The 19,129-nt window shown below is 46.5% G+C and overlaps 1 protein-coding gene across 1 annotated transcript in view; it reads left to right on the forward strand.

The window, feature by feature from the left end:
• The window catches only part of spryd3 (SPRY domain containing 3), a gene marked incomplete at its 3' end in the record, with an annotated part of 286,555 nt that overhangs the window by 17,868 nt on the left and 249,558 nt on the right, over positions 1–19,129 (forward strand). Inside the window, exons 5-6 of the mRNA XM_078208993.1 lie at positions 1,777–1,912; positions 12,874–13,062. Coding sequence (XP_078065119.1) covers positions 1,777–1,912; positions 12,874–13,062 — 325 coding nt within the window. The remainder of the gene's footprint in view (positions 1–1,776; positions 1,913–12,873; positions 13,063–19,129) is intronic.

Consider the following 19,129-nt stretch of genomic DNA (forward strand, 5'->3'; position numbering starts at 1 on the left):
AACCAAATTGCTTTAAACCAATTGAGGATTACCATTCACACCAATATCCTTTCTCTCACTGTAGGGAAATCCAGTTTATGTATCTCTGCCAATTTCTGAAAAATGAATTTTTTCCCCAAGTTGTTGCCATATTCCAAATTAGTGCAGAGCCAGGAAGATTGCCGTTTGATTGCATTGATCCATCTGCAGGCTGTACCAAGTCACTGACTGGATGAGAGAAAACAGTTCCTTCTAATTGATTACATTAGAGTAATTGATTACATGAATGTAAAGCTTTGAATGAAATTGCAGCTTTTGAAAATCACCTGCACATCGTTTCTAAATGCGATACTGTCCTTCCTCAGCAAGGAGACATATTTGTTTCATATTGATGCTGGTGCGACAGAATCCTACTAAGCTGCCCATCTGCAAACAATTTAAATTGTTTGCAGATGGGCAGCTTAGTATATAATATAGATTCAAAAGGATTTAGTGGGATTCTGTCGCATCAGCATCAAGCTGTACCTGTTCTGGGAGTGTCTGGGGACAGGATAGGGGGAGTTTATTCTGTATCTAACTCTGTGTTGTACCTGTCCTGGGAGTGTTTGATGGGGGACAGTGTAGAGGGAGCTTTACTCTGTATCTAACCCCGTGCTGTACCTGTCCTGGGAGTGTTTGATGGGGGACAGTGCTTTACTCTGTATCTAACCCTGTGCTGTACCTGTCCTGGGAGTGTTTGATGGGGGACAGTGTAGAGGGAGCTTTACTCTGTACCTCTCCTGGGAGTGTTTGATGGGGGACAGTGTAGAGGGAGCTTTACTCTGTATCTGACCCCGTGCTGTACCTGTCCTGGGAGTGTTTGATGGGGACAGTGTGGAGGGAGCTTTACTCTGTATCTAACCCCGTGCTGTACCTGTCCTGGGAGTGTTTGATGGGGAGAGTTTTGCTGTAGTTGGACTCTGTATAACTGGTGGGGAGGTAATTGGATGCTGATTTTGTGTGGTGCGCAAGCGTGCTCTGAGAGGGACGGTAATAATTGATTTACTTTTTGTTGATCTTTGTCTGGAAAATTGCAAAAATGTGAATGTTCGGAAAGCTTTGCAAGATCTGTGGCCGATGGCTGTGCGACTTTGTTGAGATCCAGGTATCAGGTTGCTGATTTGCATGCATCTTGTCAATGGTACAAGGCCGGTGCATTGAAATCAGTCAGAATCCATTGATGAGAATGGTGAGCGACTAGCTTTCCACACCACCCTGTATCTTTCTTGGATAGTGCTGCAATTGTAGGAATCTTCTTTGCTTCCCTTCATTTTCAAGTGAAACTCTTCTTTGTTCTTGAAACCTGCTTTTTCAAGTGCAGCTGGGTTATAGAATCAAAGGATGTCGACTGTACAGGAGGCCATTTGGCCCGTTGGGTCTGTACCGAATGCAATCCCACCCAGGCACTATTCCTGTAACGCCAAACATTTACCCTGTTAATCCCCCAGTACTAAGGGGCAATTTATCATGGCCAATCCACCTAACCCGCGCATCTTTGGACTGTGGGAGGAAACCCACGCAGACACAAGGAGAATGTGCAGATTCCACTCAGACAGTGACCCAAGCCGGGAATCGAACCCGGGTCCCTGGAGCTGTGAGGCAGCAGTGCTAACCACTGTGCTACCGTGCTGTGCTTATGTCATTTGAAGCTTGACCTCCAATAAGCCGTGTGGAGGTGAAGTAATTTGAACTTGTGGTTTCTGATGATAAATGCTCGTGAGCTCCATTTTAATGAGCCTTTTATATTTTCTTCTGTAGGTTATTTAATGGAAATGGAGTCGGTCAGCAGTTTGGGCCAAAGTGTTTCACAGGCGATCGGATTGGCTGTGGTGTACACCCAGAATCCTTCGACAGGGGAATGGCAACTGTCTTTTTCACAAGAAATGGAAAAGAGGTGGGGGAAAAGTATATTTCATATCAGTGAGCGCAGGCATACCAGGATATTGGCCTCCTGTCTTGTAAGTCCAGTCGGATATCTGAAACTGAGAATTTATTGACCAAAGAGTTTGTATTTTCAGTATTTGGCTATCAAACAAGCTGTAAACGTGAAATTGATTGGATTTATTATTCTCACATGTATTAGTACACAGTGAAAAGTATTGTTTCTTGCGCGCTACACAGACAAAGAACAAAGAACAGTACAGCACAGGAAACAGGCCCTTCAGCCCCCCAAGCCTGTGCCGCTCCTTGGTCCAACTAGACCAATCGTTTGTATCCCTCCATTCCCAGACTGCTCATGTGACTATCCAGATAAGTCTTAAACGATGTCAGCGTGCCTGCCTCCACCACCCTACTTGGCAGCGCATTCCAGGCCCCCACCACCCTCTGTGTAAAAAACATCCCTCTAATATCTGAGTTATACTTCGCCCCTCTCACCTTGAATCCGTGACCCCTCGTGAACGTCACTTCTGATCTGGGAAAAAGCTTCCCACCGTTCACCCTATCTATCCCTTTCATAATCTTGTACACCTCTATTAGATCTCCCCTCATTCTCCGTCTTTCCAGAGAGAACAACCCCAGTTTACCCAATCTCTCCTCATAGCTAAGACCCTCCATACCAGGCAACATCCTGGTAAACCTTCTCTGCACTCTAACGCCTCCACGTCCTTCTGGTAGTGCGGCGACCAGAACTGGACGCAGTACTCCAAATGTGGCCTAACCAGCGTTCTATACAGCTGCATCATCAGACTCCAGCTTTTATACTCTATACCCCGTCCTATAAAGGCAAGCATACCATATGCCTTCTTCACCACCTTCTCCACCTGTGTTGCCACCTTCAAGGATTTGTGGACTTGCACACCTAGGTCCCTCTGTGTTTCTATACTCCTGATGACTCTGCCATTTATTGTATAACTCCTCCCTAAATTATTTCTTCCAAAATGCATCACTTCGCATTTATCCGGATTAAACTCCATCTGCCACCTCTCCGCCCAATTTTCCAGCCTATCTATATCCTGCTGTATTGCCCAGAAAAAGCATACCGTTCATAGAGTACATAGGGAAGAAGGAAAGGAGAGGGTGCAGAATGTAGTGTTACAGTCACAGCTACGGTGTAGAGAAAGATCAGCTTAATTTAAGGTAATTCTATTCAAAAGTCTGACAGCAGCAGGGAAGAAGCTGTTCTTGAGTCAGTTGGTACGTGACCTCAGACTTTTGTATCTTTTTCTCGACGGAAGAAGGTGGAAGAGAGAATGTCCGGGGTGCATGGGGTCCTTGGTAATGCTGGCTGCTTTGCCGAGGCAGTGGGAAGTGTAGACAGAGTCAGTGGATGGGAGGCTGGTTTGCGTGATGGATTGAGCTACGTTCATGACCTTTTGTAGTTTCTTGTGGCCTTGGGCAGAGCAGGAGCCATACCAAGCTGTGATACAACCAGAAAGAATGCTGCATCTGTAAAAGTTGGTGAGAGTCGTAGCTGACATGCCAAATTTCCTTCGTCTTCTGAGAAAGTGGAGACATTGGTGGGGCTTTCTTAACTATAGTGTCGGCATGGGGGGGACCAGGACAGGTTGTTGGTGAAATGGACACCGAGAAACTTGAAGCTCCCTTGGCTAGTAAAAATTTATCGACCTTCCATTTGAAAGGATCAGTTGACCACCCCACTCCAAATGCAAGTCCTGCAAAACAGAAATAGTCTATGACGAGTACTATGTTGTACCCATGGTTGATGCAGTGACTACTTGTTTTCAAATGCCATGGTCATGGGAACACTATTTCTGGTGCAGTCCCTGTTTTGTCTTGCAAACCAGTCCTGAAATGTATGACCGACTTTTACTGGAACATTTTTTAACCAGATGGATAGTTTCAGGAACTTAGCTCCATTTGTTCTCTCAATGGAAGAATTTCAGTGGTTTCCTGAAGATAGCTTGTCAAAGTAAAAGTGCAGAAAAGGGAGAGAGAACCTGGTCACAGCATTGAAACCCAGCACATCTGCAGCACGGGGTGAAACAGCGGCCAGTGCGTTGGAGAAATCTGTAGTCTGATGTGGGGAATCTGCAAGTGCAGAACATGTTGCCTGCACTAGATGACTTAGTGAGCTGACTTCTGCTGAAGTCGGCTGTTGGACAGCCACTGTTACTTGGACATGTCAGAAGGAGCTGAATCTTTGCCACTGACACTTCAGCAGAGAGGTGATCCCAGAATTGTTGTCGGCAAGTCTTGTCCATGACTGCAATTGGTTTGCTGTGTTGGTGGAATCTATGACCATCTTGAACTTCCATGCCTCTTGGTCCTTTGGAGTTGTACTGGGTGAATCTCTCAGTTGAACCAGTATGCATTGCGCCACTGCAAACAGCAAGTCACTGATTCTTTGCAAAGGTGAAGGTCTTAATTATATTTTCAAAGGAAAGCAAAGAGGGAACTCTTAACAGAGTGGCTAGCCTTGCATGACTGTAGTTCCCCAATAGTCAGACCATAGTGACCATTTGGGTTTTATATGTATCTGCCAACTTGTGGGAGAGCCTGGTTTGTGATCAGTTAAAATCGAGAAGGTTCATTTGGGAGGGCACTGAACACTTTTTGTGGGAAAGGTGAAGCCGAGGTGTCAGAGGGAGCACACAACCCTCCAAACAGCCCATTTACCCCACCCTTCACGCAGCAGCTTCTGCACATCCCGCATTGATCTTAGCAACCATTTCAGAACACATCAAACCAGAGTGCAAGCAGGTCATCCTCAGGCCTAAGGGACTGCCCAAGAAGAATAGGAGAAGATGATGAGAAGGGCAGCATGGTGGCACAGTGGTTAGCACTGCTGCCTCACAGCGCCAGGGACTCAAGTTCAATTCCCAGCTTGCGTCACTGTCTGTGAGGAGTTTGCACGTTCTCCCCGTGTCTGCGTGGATTTCCTCTGGGTGCTCCGGTTTCCTCCCACAGTTTGAAAGGCATACTGGTTAGAATCGTAGAATCCCTACAGTGCAGAAGGAGGCCATTCGACCCATTGAGTGCATCGACCACAATCCCACCCAGGCCCTATTCTGGTAACCCCACATATTTACCCTGCTAATCCCCCTGACACTAAGGTCAATTTAGTATGGCCAATGCACCTGACCCTTTGGACTGTGGGAGGAAATCGGAGCACCCAGAGGAAACCCACGCAGACATGGGGAGAATGTGCAAACTCCTGAATATTCCGGGGTATAAGTGTTTTCGGTGAGACAGAGGAGGGGCAAGGAGAAGTGGGGGAGTAGCAATGCTAGTTAGGGAGCATGTTACAGTGGTACAGAGGGTGGACAATTTGGAAGGGTCAGGTAACGAGTCACTGTGGGTGGAACTCAGAAACAGGAAGGGTGCAGTCACTATGCTGGGGGTATACTACAGGCCTCCCAACAGCCCACGGGAAGTTGAGGAACGGATATGTAAGGAGATTCTGGACAGGTGCAGAAAAAATAGGGTTGTTGTAGTGGGAGACTTTAATTTCCCTCAGAGACTGGAAATCGCTTCGGGCTGGGGACCTGGATGGGGAAGAATTTATAAAATGCGTACAGGAAGGTTCTTTGGAACAATATGTTGACAGTCCAACTAGAGAGGGGGCTATACTGGACCTAGAACTGGGGAATGAGCCCGGTCAGGTCATCAAAGTTTCAGTGGGGGAACATGTGGCAAATAGTGACCACAATTCTGTAAACTTTAGGATAGTAATGGAAAAAGATGAGTGTTGTCTTATGGGTAAGGTGCTGAATTGGGGGAAGGCTAACTACAGTCGGATTAGACAGGATTTGGTGGCTGTTGATTGGGAGAGGCTGTTCGAGGGTAAATCCACATCTGGCATGTGGGAGTCTTTTAAGGAGCAGTTGATAGGACTGCAGGACAGGCATGTGCCTGTAAAGAGGAAGGATAGGAAAGGTAGGATTCGGGAGCCGTGGATAACCAGTGAAATTATAGGTCTAATCAAAAAAAAAAAGAGGCATACATGAGGTCCAGGCAGCTAAAAACAGATGGAGCACTGGAAGAATACAGAGAAAGTAGAAAATAACTCAAATAGGGAGTTAGAAGGGCAAAAAGGGGTCACAAAATGTCCTTGGCAGACAGGATTAAGGAGAATCCTAAGGCATTTTATACATACGTTAGGAACAAGAGGGTTGTTAGGGAAAGAATCGGACCTCTCAGGGACAAAGGAGGGGAATTATGCTTAGAACCAAAGGAAGTAGGTGAGATCCTAAACGAATACTTTGCATCAGTATTCACAAAGGAGAGGGACATGTTGACTGGGAGTGTCTCAGAGAGATATGTTGACCCGTTAGAAAAAAATCTCCATTACAAGGGAGGAAGTGTGAGGTTTTTTAGGGAATACAAAGACTGACAAATCCCCAGGGCCTGATGGAATCTATCCAAGGCTGCTCAGCGAGACGAGAGATGAAATCGCTGGGCCTCTAACAGAAATCTTTGTCTCTTCACTGGACGCAGGTGAGGTCCCAGAGGATTGGAGGATAGCAAATGTGGTCCCGTTATTTAAGAAGGGTAGCAAGGATAACCCGGGTAATTATAGGCCGGTGAGCTTGACATCCGTGGTAGGGAAATTGTTGGAGAAGATTCTTAGAGATAGGATATATGCGCATTTAGAACTGAATAATCTCATTAGCGATAGACAGCATGGTTTTGTACGAGGGAGGTCATGCTTCACAAATTTGGTTGAGTTGTTTGAAGAGGTGACAAAAACGATTGACAAGGGAAGGGCCGTGGATGTCGTCTACATGGATTTTAGTAAAGCATTTGACAAGGTCGCTCATGGCAGGCTGGTGCAAAAGGTTAAATCTCACGGGATAAAAGGTGAGCTAGCTGGATGGGTGGAGAACTGGCTGAGCCATAGAAGTCATGATGTGGAGATGCTGGCGTTGGACTGGGGTAAACACAGTAAGAAGTTTAACAACACCAGATTAAAGTCCAACAGGTTTATTTGGTAGCAAAAGCCAGACAAACTTTCGGAGCCCCAAGCCCCTCTTCAGGTGAGTGGGAATTCTGTTCACAAACAGGGCATATAAAGACACAGACTCAATTTACATGAATAATGGTTGGAATGCGAATACTTACAGCTAATCAAGTCTTTAAGATACAGACAATGTGAGTGGAGAGAGCATCAAGACAGGTTAAAGAGATGTGTGTTGTCTCCAGACAAGACAGCCAGTGAGATTCTGCAGGTCCAGGCAGGCTGTGGATTAAGCTGGGGGTCAGGGGGTTGTATTTTACACAGAGGGTGGGGGGGGGCCTGGAATGCGCTGCCAAGCAAGGTGATTGAGGCGGACACGCTGGGATCGTTTAAGACTTATCTGGAGAGCCACATGAACAGACTGGGAATAGAGGGATACAAACGAATGGTTTAGTTGGGCACAAGAGCGGTGCAGGCTTGGAGGGCCGAAGAGCCTGTTCCTGTGCTGTTTTGTTCTTTGTTCTTTGTTCCATAAAGACAGTGACCTGAGCCCGGAATTGAACCCGGGTCCCTGACGCTGAGGCAGCAGTGCTAACCACTGTGCTGCCTCGTTAGATTGATTGACCATGCTAAATTACCCCTTAGTGTTAGGGGATTATCAAGGTAAATACGTGGTGTTATGGGGATAGGGTCTCGGAGGGATTGTTATTGGTGCAGGCTCGATGAGCCGAATGGCCTCCTTCTGCGCTGTCGGATTCTGAGTTTATGAACGGGCTTTCATTCCATCAATTTGCAGCTTGTTGGTCCTGCATTCAAGATAGCAGCGTGCAAGTAAATGCCAGCTTCTTTTAACCCTTCATATCAGAGTGTCATTGTAAGGGTAGCATTTCTTGACCTCCATGATATCCCTTCAGAAGGTGGTGGTGAGCTGCCCTCTTGAACCGCCGCAGTCCATGTGGTGTAGGTAAACACAGTAAGAAGTCTCACAACACCAGGTTAAAGTCCAACAGGTTTATTTGGTAGCAAATACCATATTATTTGCTGGGTTAACACTGCTGTTGGGGAGGGAGTTCCAGGATTGTTATTGGACATCAGTCAGTCCATGTGGTGTAGGTACACCCACAGTGCTGTTAGGGAGGGAGTTCCAGGATTGTTATTGGACATCAGTCAGTCCATGTGGTGTAGGTACACCCACAGTGCTGTTAGGGAGGGAGTTCCAGGATTGTTATTGGACATCAGTCAGTCCATGTGGTGTAGGTACACCCACGGTGCTGTTAGGGAGGGAGTTCCAGGATTGTTATTGGACATCAGTCAGTCCATGTGGTGTAGGTACACCCACAGTGCTGTTAGGGAGGGAGTTCCTGGATTTTGACCCAGCGACAGTGAAGGAACAGCCGATATATTTCCAAGTCAGGATGGTGAGTGACTTGGAGGGGAACCTCCAGATGGTTGTGTTCAGGTATCTGTGCTCTTGTCCTTCCAGATGGCAGAGGTCACAGATTCGGAAGGCACTGTCTAAGGAGCCTTGGTGAGTTCCTGCAGTGCATCTTGCAGATGGTATATACTGATGTCACTCTGCATCATACAGTCCCCCCCATGCCCAGCCTGAAGATCTCCAGCCAGTTCAGCCAGATTTGCTGGAGCTAATCTCTCCCCATCAGGCTTGGTCCATGTCCCTGTAGAACAGTGAGTGGGAGAGAAGCTGATTGCTGCCTGTAAGTCACTGGGGCTGTGGCGGTGTCTTTTATTTGTAAAAGCTCCCCCATGTCAGTGGCTAGTCTGGCCTCCATGTCTTCTAAGCTCAGGAGTTGGATGCTGAATTGGAGGCGCTCTCAAGTCTGTCTGATAATGGAGACTGCAAATCCCACGTCCACCTCCATTTTCAAGGGATGGCCATTCACCAGTAATTCCACCATTATCGGCGCTACTGTCGTCGTTCCAACACGATTCAGTTGTAGTGTCCCTGTTTCTGGAAGAGGGGATATCTGCATGGTACGCTCAGGTACCAGCCTCCGCTTTCTCCATAGGCAGCACGCAATTTGCCTGTTCCTGCATCTTCACCATGGCTGTGCCCTTTGACAGCGTTTGCAATAATCCATCGTTTGGCAGCTGCACCTTTCTGGAGTATGTTCTGTAATATTCCTGGGGTCATCCCTGCCTTTCCTTAACTGTCGGGTGGTGATATTAGCATTCCTATATCTTTTTAACTCCTGATTTACACAGACACTCTCCATTGAGGACTGATTAGATGAGGTCCCTCCCCCTGATTGGAAGACATTGCTGCCTGATGCCCCTTTCTCTATGTTCTCAAGTGACAAGGCTATCACACTTCCAGGGTAAGGTATCTAAATGGATACAAAATTGGCTTCTTGACAGAATGTGGAGATGCCGGCGTTGGAATGGGGTGAACACAGTAAGAAGTTTAACAACACCAGGTTAAAGTCCAACAGGTTTATTTGGTAGCAAAAGCCACACAAGCTTTCGGAGCTCCAAGCCCCTTCTTCAGGTGAGTGGGAATTCTGTTCACAAACAGAGCATATAAAGACACAAACTCAATTTACATGAATAATGGTTGGAATGCGAATACTTACAGCTAATCAAGTCTTTAATCAAGTTCTTGACAGAAGCCAGAGGGTGGTTGTAGAAGGTTGTTTTTTAAACTGGAGGCCTGTGACCAGTGGTGTGCCTCAGGGATCAGTGCTGGGCCCACTGTTATTTGTCATTTATATGAATGATTTGGATGAGAATATAGGAGGCATGGTTAGTAAGTTTGCAGATGACACCAAGATTGATGGAATGGTGGGACAGTGAGGAAGGTTATCTCCAATTGCAGCGGGATCTTGATCAATTGGGCCAGTGGGCTGACGAATGGCAGATGGAGTTTAATTTAGACAAATGCGAGGTAATGCATTTTGGTAGATTGAACCAGGGCAGGACTGACTCAGTTAATGGTAGGGCGTTGGGGAGAGTTACAGAACAAAGAGATCTAGGGGTACATGTTCATAGCTCCTTGAAAGTGGAGTCACAGGTGGACAGAGTGGTGAAGGAGGCACTCGGCATGCTTGGTTTCATCGGTCAGAACATTGAATACAGGAGTTAGGCCGTCTTGTTGAAGTTGTACAAGACATTGGTAAGGCCACACTTGGAATACTGTGTGCAATTCTTCTGGTCACCCTATTATAGAAAGGATATTATTAAACTAGAAAGAGTGCAGAAAAGATTTACTAGGATGCTACCGGGACTTGTTACAAAGAGAGTTATAAAGAGAGGCTGGATAGACTGGGACTTTTTTCCCTGGAGCGTAGGAGGCTGAGGGGTGATCTTATAGAGGTCTATAAAATAATGAGGGACACAGATCAGCTGGATAGTCAATATCTTTTCCCAAAGGTAGGGGAGTCTAAAACTAGAGGGCATAGGTTTAAGGTGAGAGGGGAGGGATACAAAAGGGTCCAGAGGGGCAATTTTTTCACACGGGATGGTGAGTGTCTGGAACAAGCTGCCAGAGTTAGTAGTAGAGGTGGGTACAATTTTGTCTTTGAAAAAGCATTTAGATAGTTACATGGGCACGATGAGTATAGAGGGATATGGGCCAAATGCGGGCAATTGTGATTAGTTTAGGGTTTTTTTTAAAAAAAGGGCGGCGTGGACAAGTTGGGCCAAAGGGCCTGTTTCCATGCTGTAAACCTCTATGACTGGCTTTTTAAAAATCCAAATCGGGTTCTGCCAACAGTTTCTTTTGGATGGTTAGTTCATTTATGCCACATACCAATCTGTCTCGCGACATTTCGTTCAGAAGCGGTCCAAATTTGCAGTGTTCAGCTAGTTTCCATAACCGAGCCAAGAAGTCAGTGACAGATTCCCCAGGAGTGCTCCAAGTCATGTTGAAGCAATCTCTCTGGAGGATTACAGGGGGCTTCAAGTCAGAGTGGTTTTTCTCCATGCCTCCACGAGTTCATTCAACGTTTTTGCGTTGGGGGCATCTGGATAGGTCAGGCTTCTTATCACACTGAAAGTCGGGGTGTCAACAATATCACTTTTTGCTTTTCGTCTCCTTCAGTGTTGTCAGCATGGAAGAAGTAACACTCGTTCAGTATATTCGGTCCAGTCTTAGCCACTGGTGGCATAGGGCTCAGGTTTCCTAAAAGGGGACATAATGGCTTTTTCTGACCTTTCGGAGATTGTCCAGAGAGGCAGGGATGGAGAAAAAAATTTCTCCTTGTCACCAATGAAGAAGTTCAGCCAACCCCGTCACTAGCACTCTTTGTTGTGAACCAAAGGAAAGGGTCACACTTGCGGCTTAGTCAGGTAGACTTCACCTTGGGATTTAAAATAATGGATATAAAAAAGCCCGCTATCTGCTTCTCAGTGGACGACCCTCTGCACTCAATAAGGCAGCTCGCACTCCGCAAAACCCACAGGGAGAACAATTGATGATCCCCCATGACCTTCGTGGCCATCATAACACTAACCCCATGCTGTACCTGTCCTGGGAGTGTTTGATGGGGGACAGTGTAGAGGGAGCTTTACTCTGTATCTAACCCCGTGCTGTCCCTGTCCTGGGAGTGTTTGATGGGGGACAGTGTAGAGGGAGCTTTACTCTGTATCTAACCCCGTGCGGTACCTGTCCTGGGAGTGTTTGCTGGGGACAGTGTAGAGGGAGCTTTACTCTGTATCTAACCCCCGTGCTGTACCTGTCCTGGGAGTGTTTGCTGGGGACAGTGTAGAGGGAGCTTTACTCTGTATCTAACTCCGTGCTGTACCTGTCCTGGGAGTGTTTGATGGGGACAGTATAGAGGGAGCTTTACTCTGTATCTGACCCCGTGCTGTACCTGTCCTGGGAGTGTTTGTTGGGGACAGTGTAGAGGGAGCTTTACTCTGTATCTAACCCTGTGCTGTACTTGTCCTGGGAGTGTTTGATAGGGGACAGTGTAGAGGGAGCTTTACTCTGTATCTAACCCCGTGCTGTACCTGTCCTGGGAGTGTTTGATGGGGACAGTGTAGAGGGAGCTTTACTCTGTATCTAACCCGGTGCTGTACCTGCCCTGGGAGTGTTTGATGGGGATAGTGTCGAGGGAGCTTTACTCTGTATCTAACCCCGTGCTGTATCTGCCCTGGGTGTTTTTGATGGGGGGACAGTGCAGAGGGAGCTTTACTCTGTATCTAACCCCGTGCTGTACCTGTCCTGGGAGTGTTTGATGGGGGACAGTGTCGAGTGAGCTTTACTCTGTATCTGACCCCGTGCTGTACCTGTCCTGGGAGTGTTTGATGGGGGACAGTGTCGAGTGAGCTTTACTCTGTATCTTACCCCGTGCTGTACCTATCTTGGGAGTGTTTGATGGGGACAGTGTAGAGGGAGCTTTACTCTGTATCTGACTCCGTGCTGTACCTGTCCTGTGAGTGTTTGATGGGGGACAGTGTCGAGTGAGCTTTACTCTGTATCTAACCCCGTGCTGTACCTATCTTGGGAGTGTTTGATGGGGACAGTGTAGAGGGAGCTTTACTCTGTATCTAACCCCGTGCTGTATCTCCCCTGGGTGTGTTTGATGGGGGGACAGTGCCGAGGGAGATTTACTCTGTATCTAACCCTGTGCTGTATCTGTCCTGGGAGTGTTTGATGGGGGGACAGTGCCGAGGGAGATTTACTCTGCATCTATCCCCGTGCTGTACCTGTCCTGGGAGTGTTTGATGGGGACAGTGTAGAGGGGGCTTTACTCTGTATCTAACACCGTGCTGTACCTGTCCTGGGAGTGTTTGATGGGGACAGTGCAGAGGGAGCTTTACTCTGTATCTCACCCCGTGCTGTCCCTGTCCTGGGAGTGTTTGATGGGGACAGTGTAGAGGGAGCTTTACTCTGTATCTAACCCCGTGCTGTACCTGTCCTGGGAGTGTTTGATGGGGACAGTGCAGCAGATTGGTATGATTCTATTTAGTATAGTTGTGTTAGTGGAACACACAGATATGATTGACTGGAATCTTTCCTTTCTGTGTTTGTAAAGGTGGGATCGATAGTAATGGCCATGTCTCCGGATGGATTGTTCCCAGCAGTTGGAATGCACTCTCTTGGAGAAGAGGTTCGCATTGACCTTCAGGTCGAATGGGGTCTGGATGAGGATGACAGCGTCATGATGGTTGACAGCCACGAAGACGAGTGGGGACGTTTACATGATGTTAAAGTTTGTGGAACAGTAAGTGACTTTTCCAGTAACACTTTTCAGAAGGCTTACCTTTGCTTGAGGAAAGATTGCAGAATAATGTGTTCATAAACTTTCTTGGTGGGGAAAAGCAGTGGTGTGTATTTCATAATGGCTTTAGTAGATTGTGGAACTTGCTAGAAGAATCTTTGATATTTAATTTTATAAAATTTAGTTGCATTTATTTGACAGGAGACTCAGATCTTCAATTTTAGGAATGTTTTGTTTTGTGAAGCCAGCTGTGAAGGAGCCCAAGTCTTCAGAGGTGTTTAAACTCCTCCCTTGGTGGTGCAGCATGGTGTTGAGGAGAGGATTAAGTTCATTCCCTGTTGCTGATGCTAATCTATATGGCCCTGGGTGCTTGGTTTACATTTCAGTCAAAATTTGTCATTTAAACCAAATCCTGTCCCGCCATTGAGCTGATCTATGAAGGATCAGTCTGCTGTAGGACAATCTGCTCAGATTCCCCTTGTTGCACAGGAAGACCATGAGAAAAGGAGCAAAAGACCATTCAGCCCATCGAACTGGCACCACCATTCAATCCCATCATGGCTGGTCTTGAGCTTCAACTCCATTTTCCTGCCAGCTCCCTATATCCCATAATTCCCTGAGAGACCAAAAATCTGTCTATCCCAACTGTATGATGGCCACCAAGGACACGGGACCGTCGATCAATCTCCCCATGGAGTACAAACTCCCTTATTGAGTGAGCGGGGGGGGGTGGGTTCAAACCCGTGGCTCTAAACCGGTCCCTTGTTCTAGGTTCCTGAGTACAGACTTGTTAGCTGTAAGCCGTGGGTCCAGCTCTTCCTTTCGGTTTCCAATATTGCCCCAATAGTCATAGAACAACTGGTAAATGGCCGTCCCTTGACGATGGAAGTAGACATGGGAGCTGCAGTCTCCGTTATCGGAGAACAGACATACAAGCGCCTCCAATTTGGCATCGAACTCCTGAGCTTAGAAGACGTGGAGGCCAGACTAGCCACCTACACGGGGGAACCTTTACAAATTAAAGGCACCACCACGGCCCCAATGACTTACAGGCTGCAATCAGCTTCTCTCCCACTCACTGTTGTACGGGCACATGGACTAAGCCTTATGGGGAGAGATTAGCTCCAGCAGATCTGGCTGAACTGGGTGGAGATCTTCAGGCTGGGCATGAGGGGGTTGTATGATGTTATTTTTGAATAACCTGGAGTTTTTCAGAAGGGCCTGGGAAAAATGAAAGGAGCCAAGGCCAAGATCTACGTTGTCCCCAATGCGACATCTAGATATTTCGGAGCAAAGCCAGTTCCTTACTCCATGCTGGAGAAGGTGGAAACTGAACTAGGGCGCGTGGAAACTGAACTAGGGCGCGTTGAAACCTTGTATTATAAGGCCTGTGTAATTTGCAGAATGGGCTGCGCCTGTAGCCCCTGTTCTTAAGCCTGACAAATCGGTTTGTCTTTGTGGGGGCTATAAACTAACAGTCAATCGGGTCTTCAAATTCGATAGGTACCCACTGCCCCAAATCGAAGGTTTGTACGCGAGGTTAACTGGTGGCAAAATGTTCTCCAAGTTGGACATGAGCCACGCCTATCTTCAGCTGAATTGGACAAGCCCTCCTGGCAATATGTGACTATCAACACACATAAGGGACTCTACAAGTATACCCGTTTGCCCTTTGGGGTCTCATCAGTGTGTGCCATTATCCAAAGAGTTATGGAGAACATTCTTCAAGGGCTACCCAAGGTAGCAGCATATTTAGATGAGGTCCTGGTCACGGGCTTTGGAACAGGAACACCTGAAAAAATTAGAGGTCTTGCAGAGATTTTTCAGAATGGGAGTTTGCTTGAAGAGGGAGAAATGTGTTTTCTAAGTGGCCAAATTAACCTACTTAAGCCATCGAGTAGATGACAATAGGTTACATCCAGTAGAGGATAAGGTAAAGGCCAACAAAGAAGCACCAACTCTAAGGAACACCACGGAGCTAAACACCTTCCTGGGATGAGTCAATTATTATGGAAAATTTATCCTGAATTTGGCTTCCATGCACACCCTACTACCAAAAGACCCTGGGAAGTGCCACAAGCGGAGGTCTTTGCCAGATTGAATGACAGCTATTGTTCACTAATTTATTGGCCCATTTTGATCCCAAGAAGGAACTCGTTCTGACATGCGACGCTTCTCCATATGCGGTTGGGAGATATTCACATCACTGGAAAGACAGGATGGAAAAGCGCATTGCATGTGCTGCCAGGCCCCCTTTGGACGTGAATCGAGGGTATTCTCAGATTGCAAAGGAAGGGTTGGTGGTCATATTTGGTGTGAAAAAATTCCATCAATGCATCTATGGTAGAATTTTTATAGTAACCGACCATAAACAACAGTATACATGGAATACCGGAATTCCTGGTTTCCAAAAAGGCACGGCCTTTACTAGCGGTGATTTCCAGAACTTTGTGCTCTCCGATGGTGTCTAAAACGTCCAAACTGCACCTTATCACCCATCATCAAATGGACTGGCAGAACAGGCATTTCAAACCTTCGAAAATGGTATGAAGAAGCAACCAGCGGTATCCATGGAGACTAAACTGGCACGATTATTGTTCGATTACAGGACCACATCGCACACAACATTGACTCCATGTTAGCCCCTCTGGATAGTGAATGTACTCACTCGGAGATGGAGGCTGAAGAAGTGAGCATCTGGGTTGAAACCGAACCTGCGCAGGAACCTGCGTCAGTAACCCTGCTATGCTGCCTCTAGAAACGAAGGTCTCCTGTTTGGCTTACACCAGACCAAAAACTAAGCGGCAGAAAGGACCTTCTCTCAGTGGGGCTGCTGGGAGAGAAATGGACCTGGGAGTGGGGGAGTGCGGTGCGGAGTGTTGTTAGGATGGCCATGAAGGACATGGGGATCATCTATGATCTTCCCATAGGCTTCATGGAGTATGAACTCCCTTATTGAGTGAACAGAGGCTTGCCCAATGGAAAGTGAGCAGCGGAAGGTTAAAACCTGTTGCTCTAACCCAGGCCGGTGTTGTAGGTCCCCAGGTACGTACATGTTTGCTGTATGCCACGGGTGCCTTTCGTTTCCAATAAAGGATTTCTGGTGACTGAAGACTGACCTGGCTGAATTACTATACCAGCCTAAATCTATTCAACGATGGAACATCCACAACCCTCTGGGAAAGAGAACTCCAAAGATTCACCACCCTTTGAATGAAGACATTTGTCCTCATCTCAGTCCTAAATGGTCGGCCCCTTATCCTGAGACTGTGTCCCGTGTTCCAGATTCCCCAGTCAGGGGGAAACAATCTGTGTTTATCCTGTCAAACCCCATCAGAATGTTTCAATGTGATCACCTCTCATTCTTCTAAACTCTGGAGAACATTAACCCAATTTATTCTGCTTCTCATCACAGGACAACCCTCTCATCGCAGGTGTGACAATACTGTGCCTTGAAGAAATGTATTTATATCATGTTTCTTGTGAAGGGAATGTTTTAAACTTCAGCTCTAATTATGGTGCTGATCTGTCTCCTCCAGGCAGCCCACATGTGAGAATGTAGAATGTAGAAGGATAGAGGCAGTGGCATAGTGGTATTATCACTGGACCAGCAATCCAGAGACACAGAATAATGCTCTGAGGACCCAGTTTCAAATCCCACAGCAGCAGTAAAAATCTGGAATTAAAGGACAATGACCATGAAACCATTGACAATTGCCATAAAAAGCTTTTTTGTTCTTTCCGGAAGGGTAGGGGTTTTAGTTCAGGCGAGCAGCATGGTTGGTGCAGGTTTGGAGGGCTGAAGGACCTGTTCCTGTGCTGTAATTTTCTTTGTTCTTTGTTCATAATTGATCCGAGATATTGGGGTGTTTGTTTTAATCTGAGGTGCTGCAGTTCTGTTTATTTTTTGGGTTGTCCCCTGGGTTTCAGAGTAAGGTTTAATTAGGTTGATTGACGAGTGCATCGTGTGCTAACAGAAGGAGCTAAGCTTGCAGAGAGACAAGCAGGCAGTTTCTGTTTGGATTTGCAAGGAGCAGCAGCGCTTCTCCCTCTCTCTCTATGGAGATTGAAGTTTGGGACCTGCTAGAAAATAAGTATCTCTCTCCAACGGTGTTCTTGAGGTTTGAGGAGCAGCAGTCCACATACCAACATGTAAGCCTGTTGCTTGCTAACTGATTTTGAAGAGGGGTTTATGTCTGAGGAATATTGCTTAAATTGGAGCTAATAGAGATAAATTAGCAGTTAAGAATTGTATCTTGTCATGTTTGGGTATTTCAACTGGTAAAAGTTATGATACAAAGAACAAAACAAAATACAGGACAGGGACAGGCCCTTCGGTCCTCCAAGCCTGTGTCGACAATGATGCCCTAACTAAACTAAAAAAACCTTCTGCCCTTACTCGGTCCGTATCCCTCTATTCCCTCCCTATTCATGTACCCATTCAGATGCCTCTTAAATGTTGCTAATGTGCCTGCTTCCACCTCACCCCAGGCACTCACCACTTTCCCCCTCTCACCTTGAACCTGTGCCCCCTTGTCATTGAACTTTTTTGTTCTAGTGAATCTTCACTCTACCGTCTCCAATGCAACTATATCCTTCCTTAAATATGGAGACCAAAACTGCACACACTATTCCAGATGTGGTCTGACCAAAACCCTGTACAATTGTAACAAGATTTCTTTATTCTTCTACTCAAATCCCCTTGTCATAAAGTTCAGCGTGCTACTTGTCTTCCTCACTGCCTGCTGTATGTGTGTGCTAACTTTCTGTATTCCTGGTACAAGTACACCCAAATCTCTCCGAACATCAATACTTCAATGTTTTTCACATTTAAAAAAAAATCTGCTTTTTGTTACAACCAAAGTGAATAACTTCACATTTCCCTACATTATACTCCATCTACCATCTTGCTGCCCACTCGCTGAACCTGAATATACCTCTCTGCAGCCTCTCTCTGTCCTCAACACAGCTTGCATTCCCACTTAGCTTGGTATCATCAGCAAATTTTGATACATTACTTTGTCTTTTCATTTAGGCTATTAATATATATTGTAAATAGCTGAGGCTCCAGCATTGATCCTTGTGGCTCTCACTACTCAATGCCTGCCAATGTGAAAAAGGCCCATTTATGCCCAGCCTTTGTTTTCTATCTGTTTAACCAATCCTATATCTATGCTAGTATACTAGCCCCACTCCATATGCCCTTGATTTGCCGATTAACCTTTTGTGTGCCACCTCATAGAAACTAGAAGCAGGAGGAGGCCATTCGGCCCTTCGAGCCTGCTCTGCCATTCATTTTGATCATGGCTGATCATGGAATTCAATATCCTGATTTCCCCCCCCCCCTTCCCCAATATCTCTTGCTATCCCCTGATCCCTTTAGTCCCAAGAGCTATATCTAATTTCTTCTTGAAATCACACAACGTTTTGGCCTCAACTACTTTCTGTGGGAGTGAATTTTGCACATTCGCCTCCCTCTGGGTGAAGAAATTTCTCCTCACCTCAGTTCTGAAAGGTTTACCACTTATCCTCAAACTATGACACTAGTTCTGGGCTCCCCCACTATTGGAAACATTCTTCCTGTCGAACCCTTTTAGAATTTTAGTTTATATCAGATCCCCTCTCACTCTTGTAAACTCCAGTGAATATAATCCTAGCCGACTTGGTCTCTCCTCATATGACAGACCTGCAATCCCAGGAATCAGCCCGGTAAACCCTCGCTGCACTCCCTCTGTCGCAAGGACATCCTTCCTCAGATAAGGACACCAAAACTGTACACACTACTCCAGATGTGTTCTCACCAACGCCCTATACAATTGCAGCAAAACACCCTTATCCCTATATTCAAATCCTCTCGCTATGAAGGCCAACATACCATTTTGCTTTCTTTACTGTCTGCTGTACCTGCACGCTTACTTTCAGCGACTGATGCACAAGGACTCCAGAGACATGGTTGCAGGATGGTCACGACTGGGAGTTGAATATCCAGGGGTATCAGACTGTTCAGAGGGACCGACAGGAAGGTAAGGGAGGTGGCGTAGCTCTGATATTTAAGGATGATATCAGTGCG

This window comes from Mustelus asterias (assembly GCF_964213995.1).
Source record: "Mustelus asterias chromosome X unlocalized genomic scaffold, sMusAst1.hap1.1 SUPER_X_unloc_3, whole genome shotgun sequence".
NCBI classification, from domain to species: domain Eukaryota; kingdom Metazoa; phylum Chordata; class Chondrichthyes; order Carcharhiniformes; family Triakidae; genus Mustelus; species Mustelus asterias.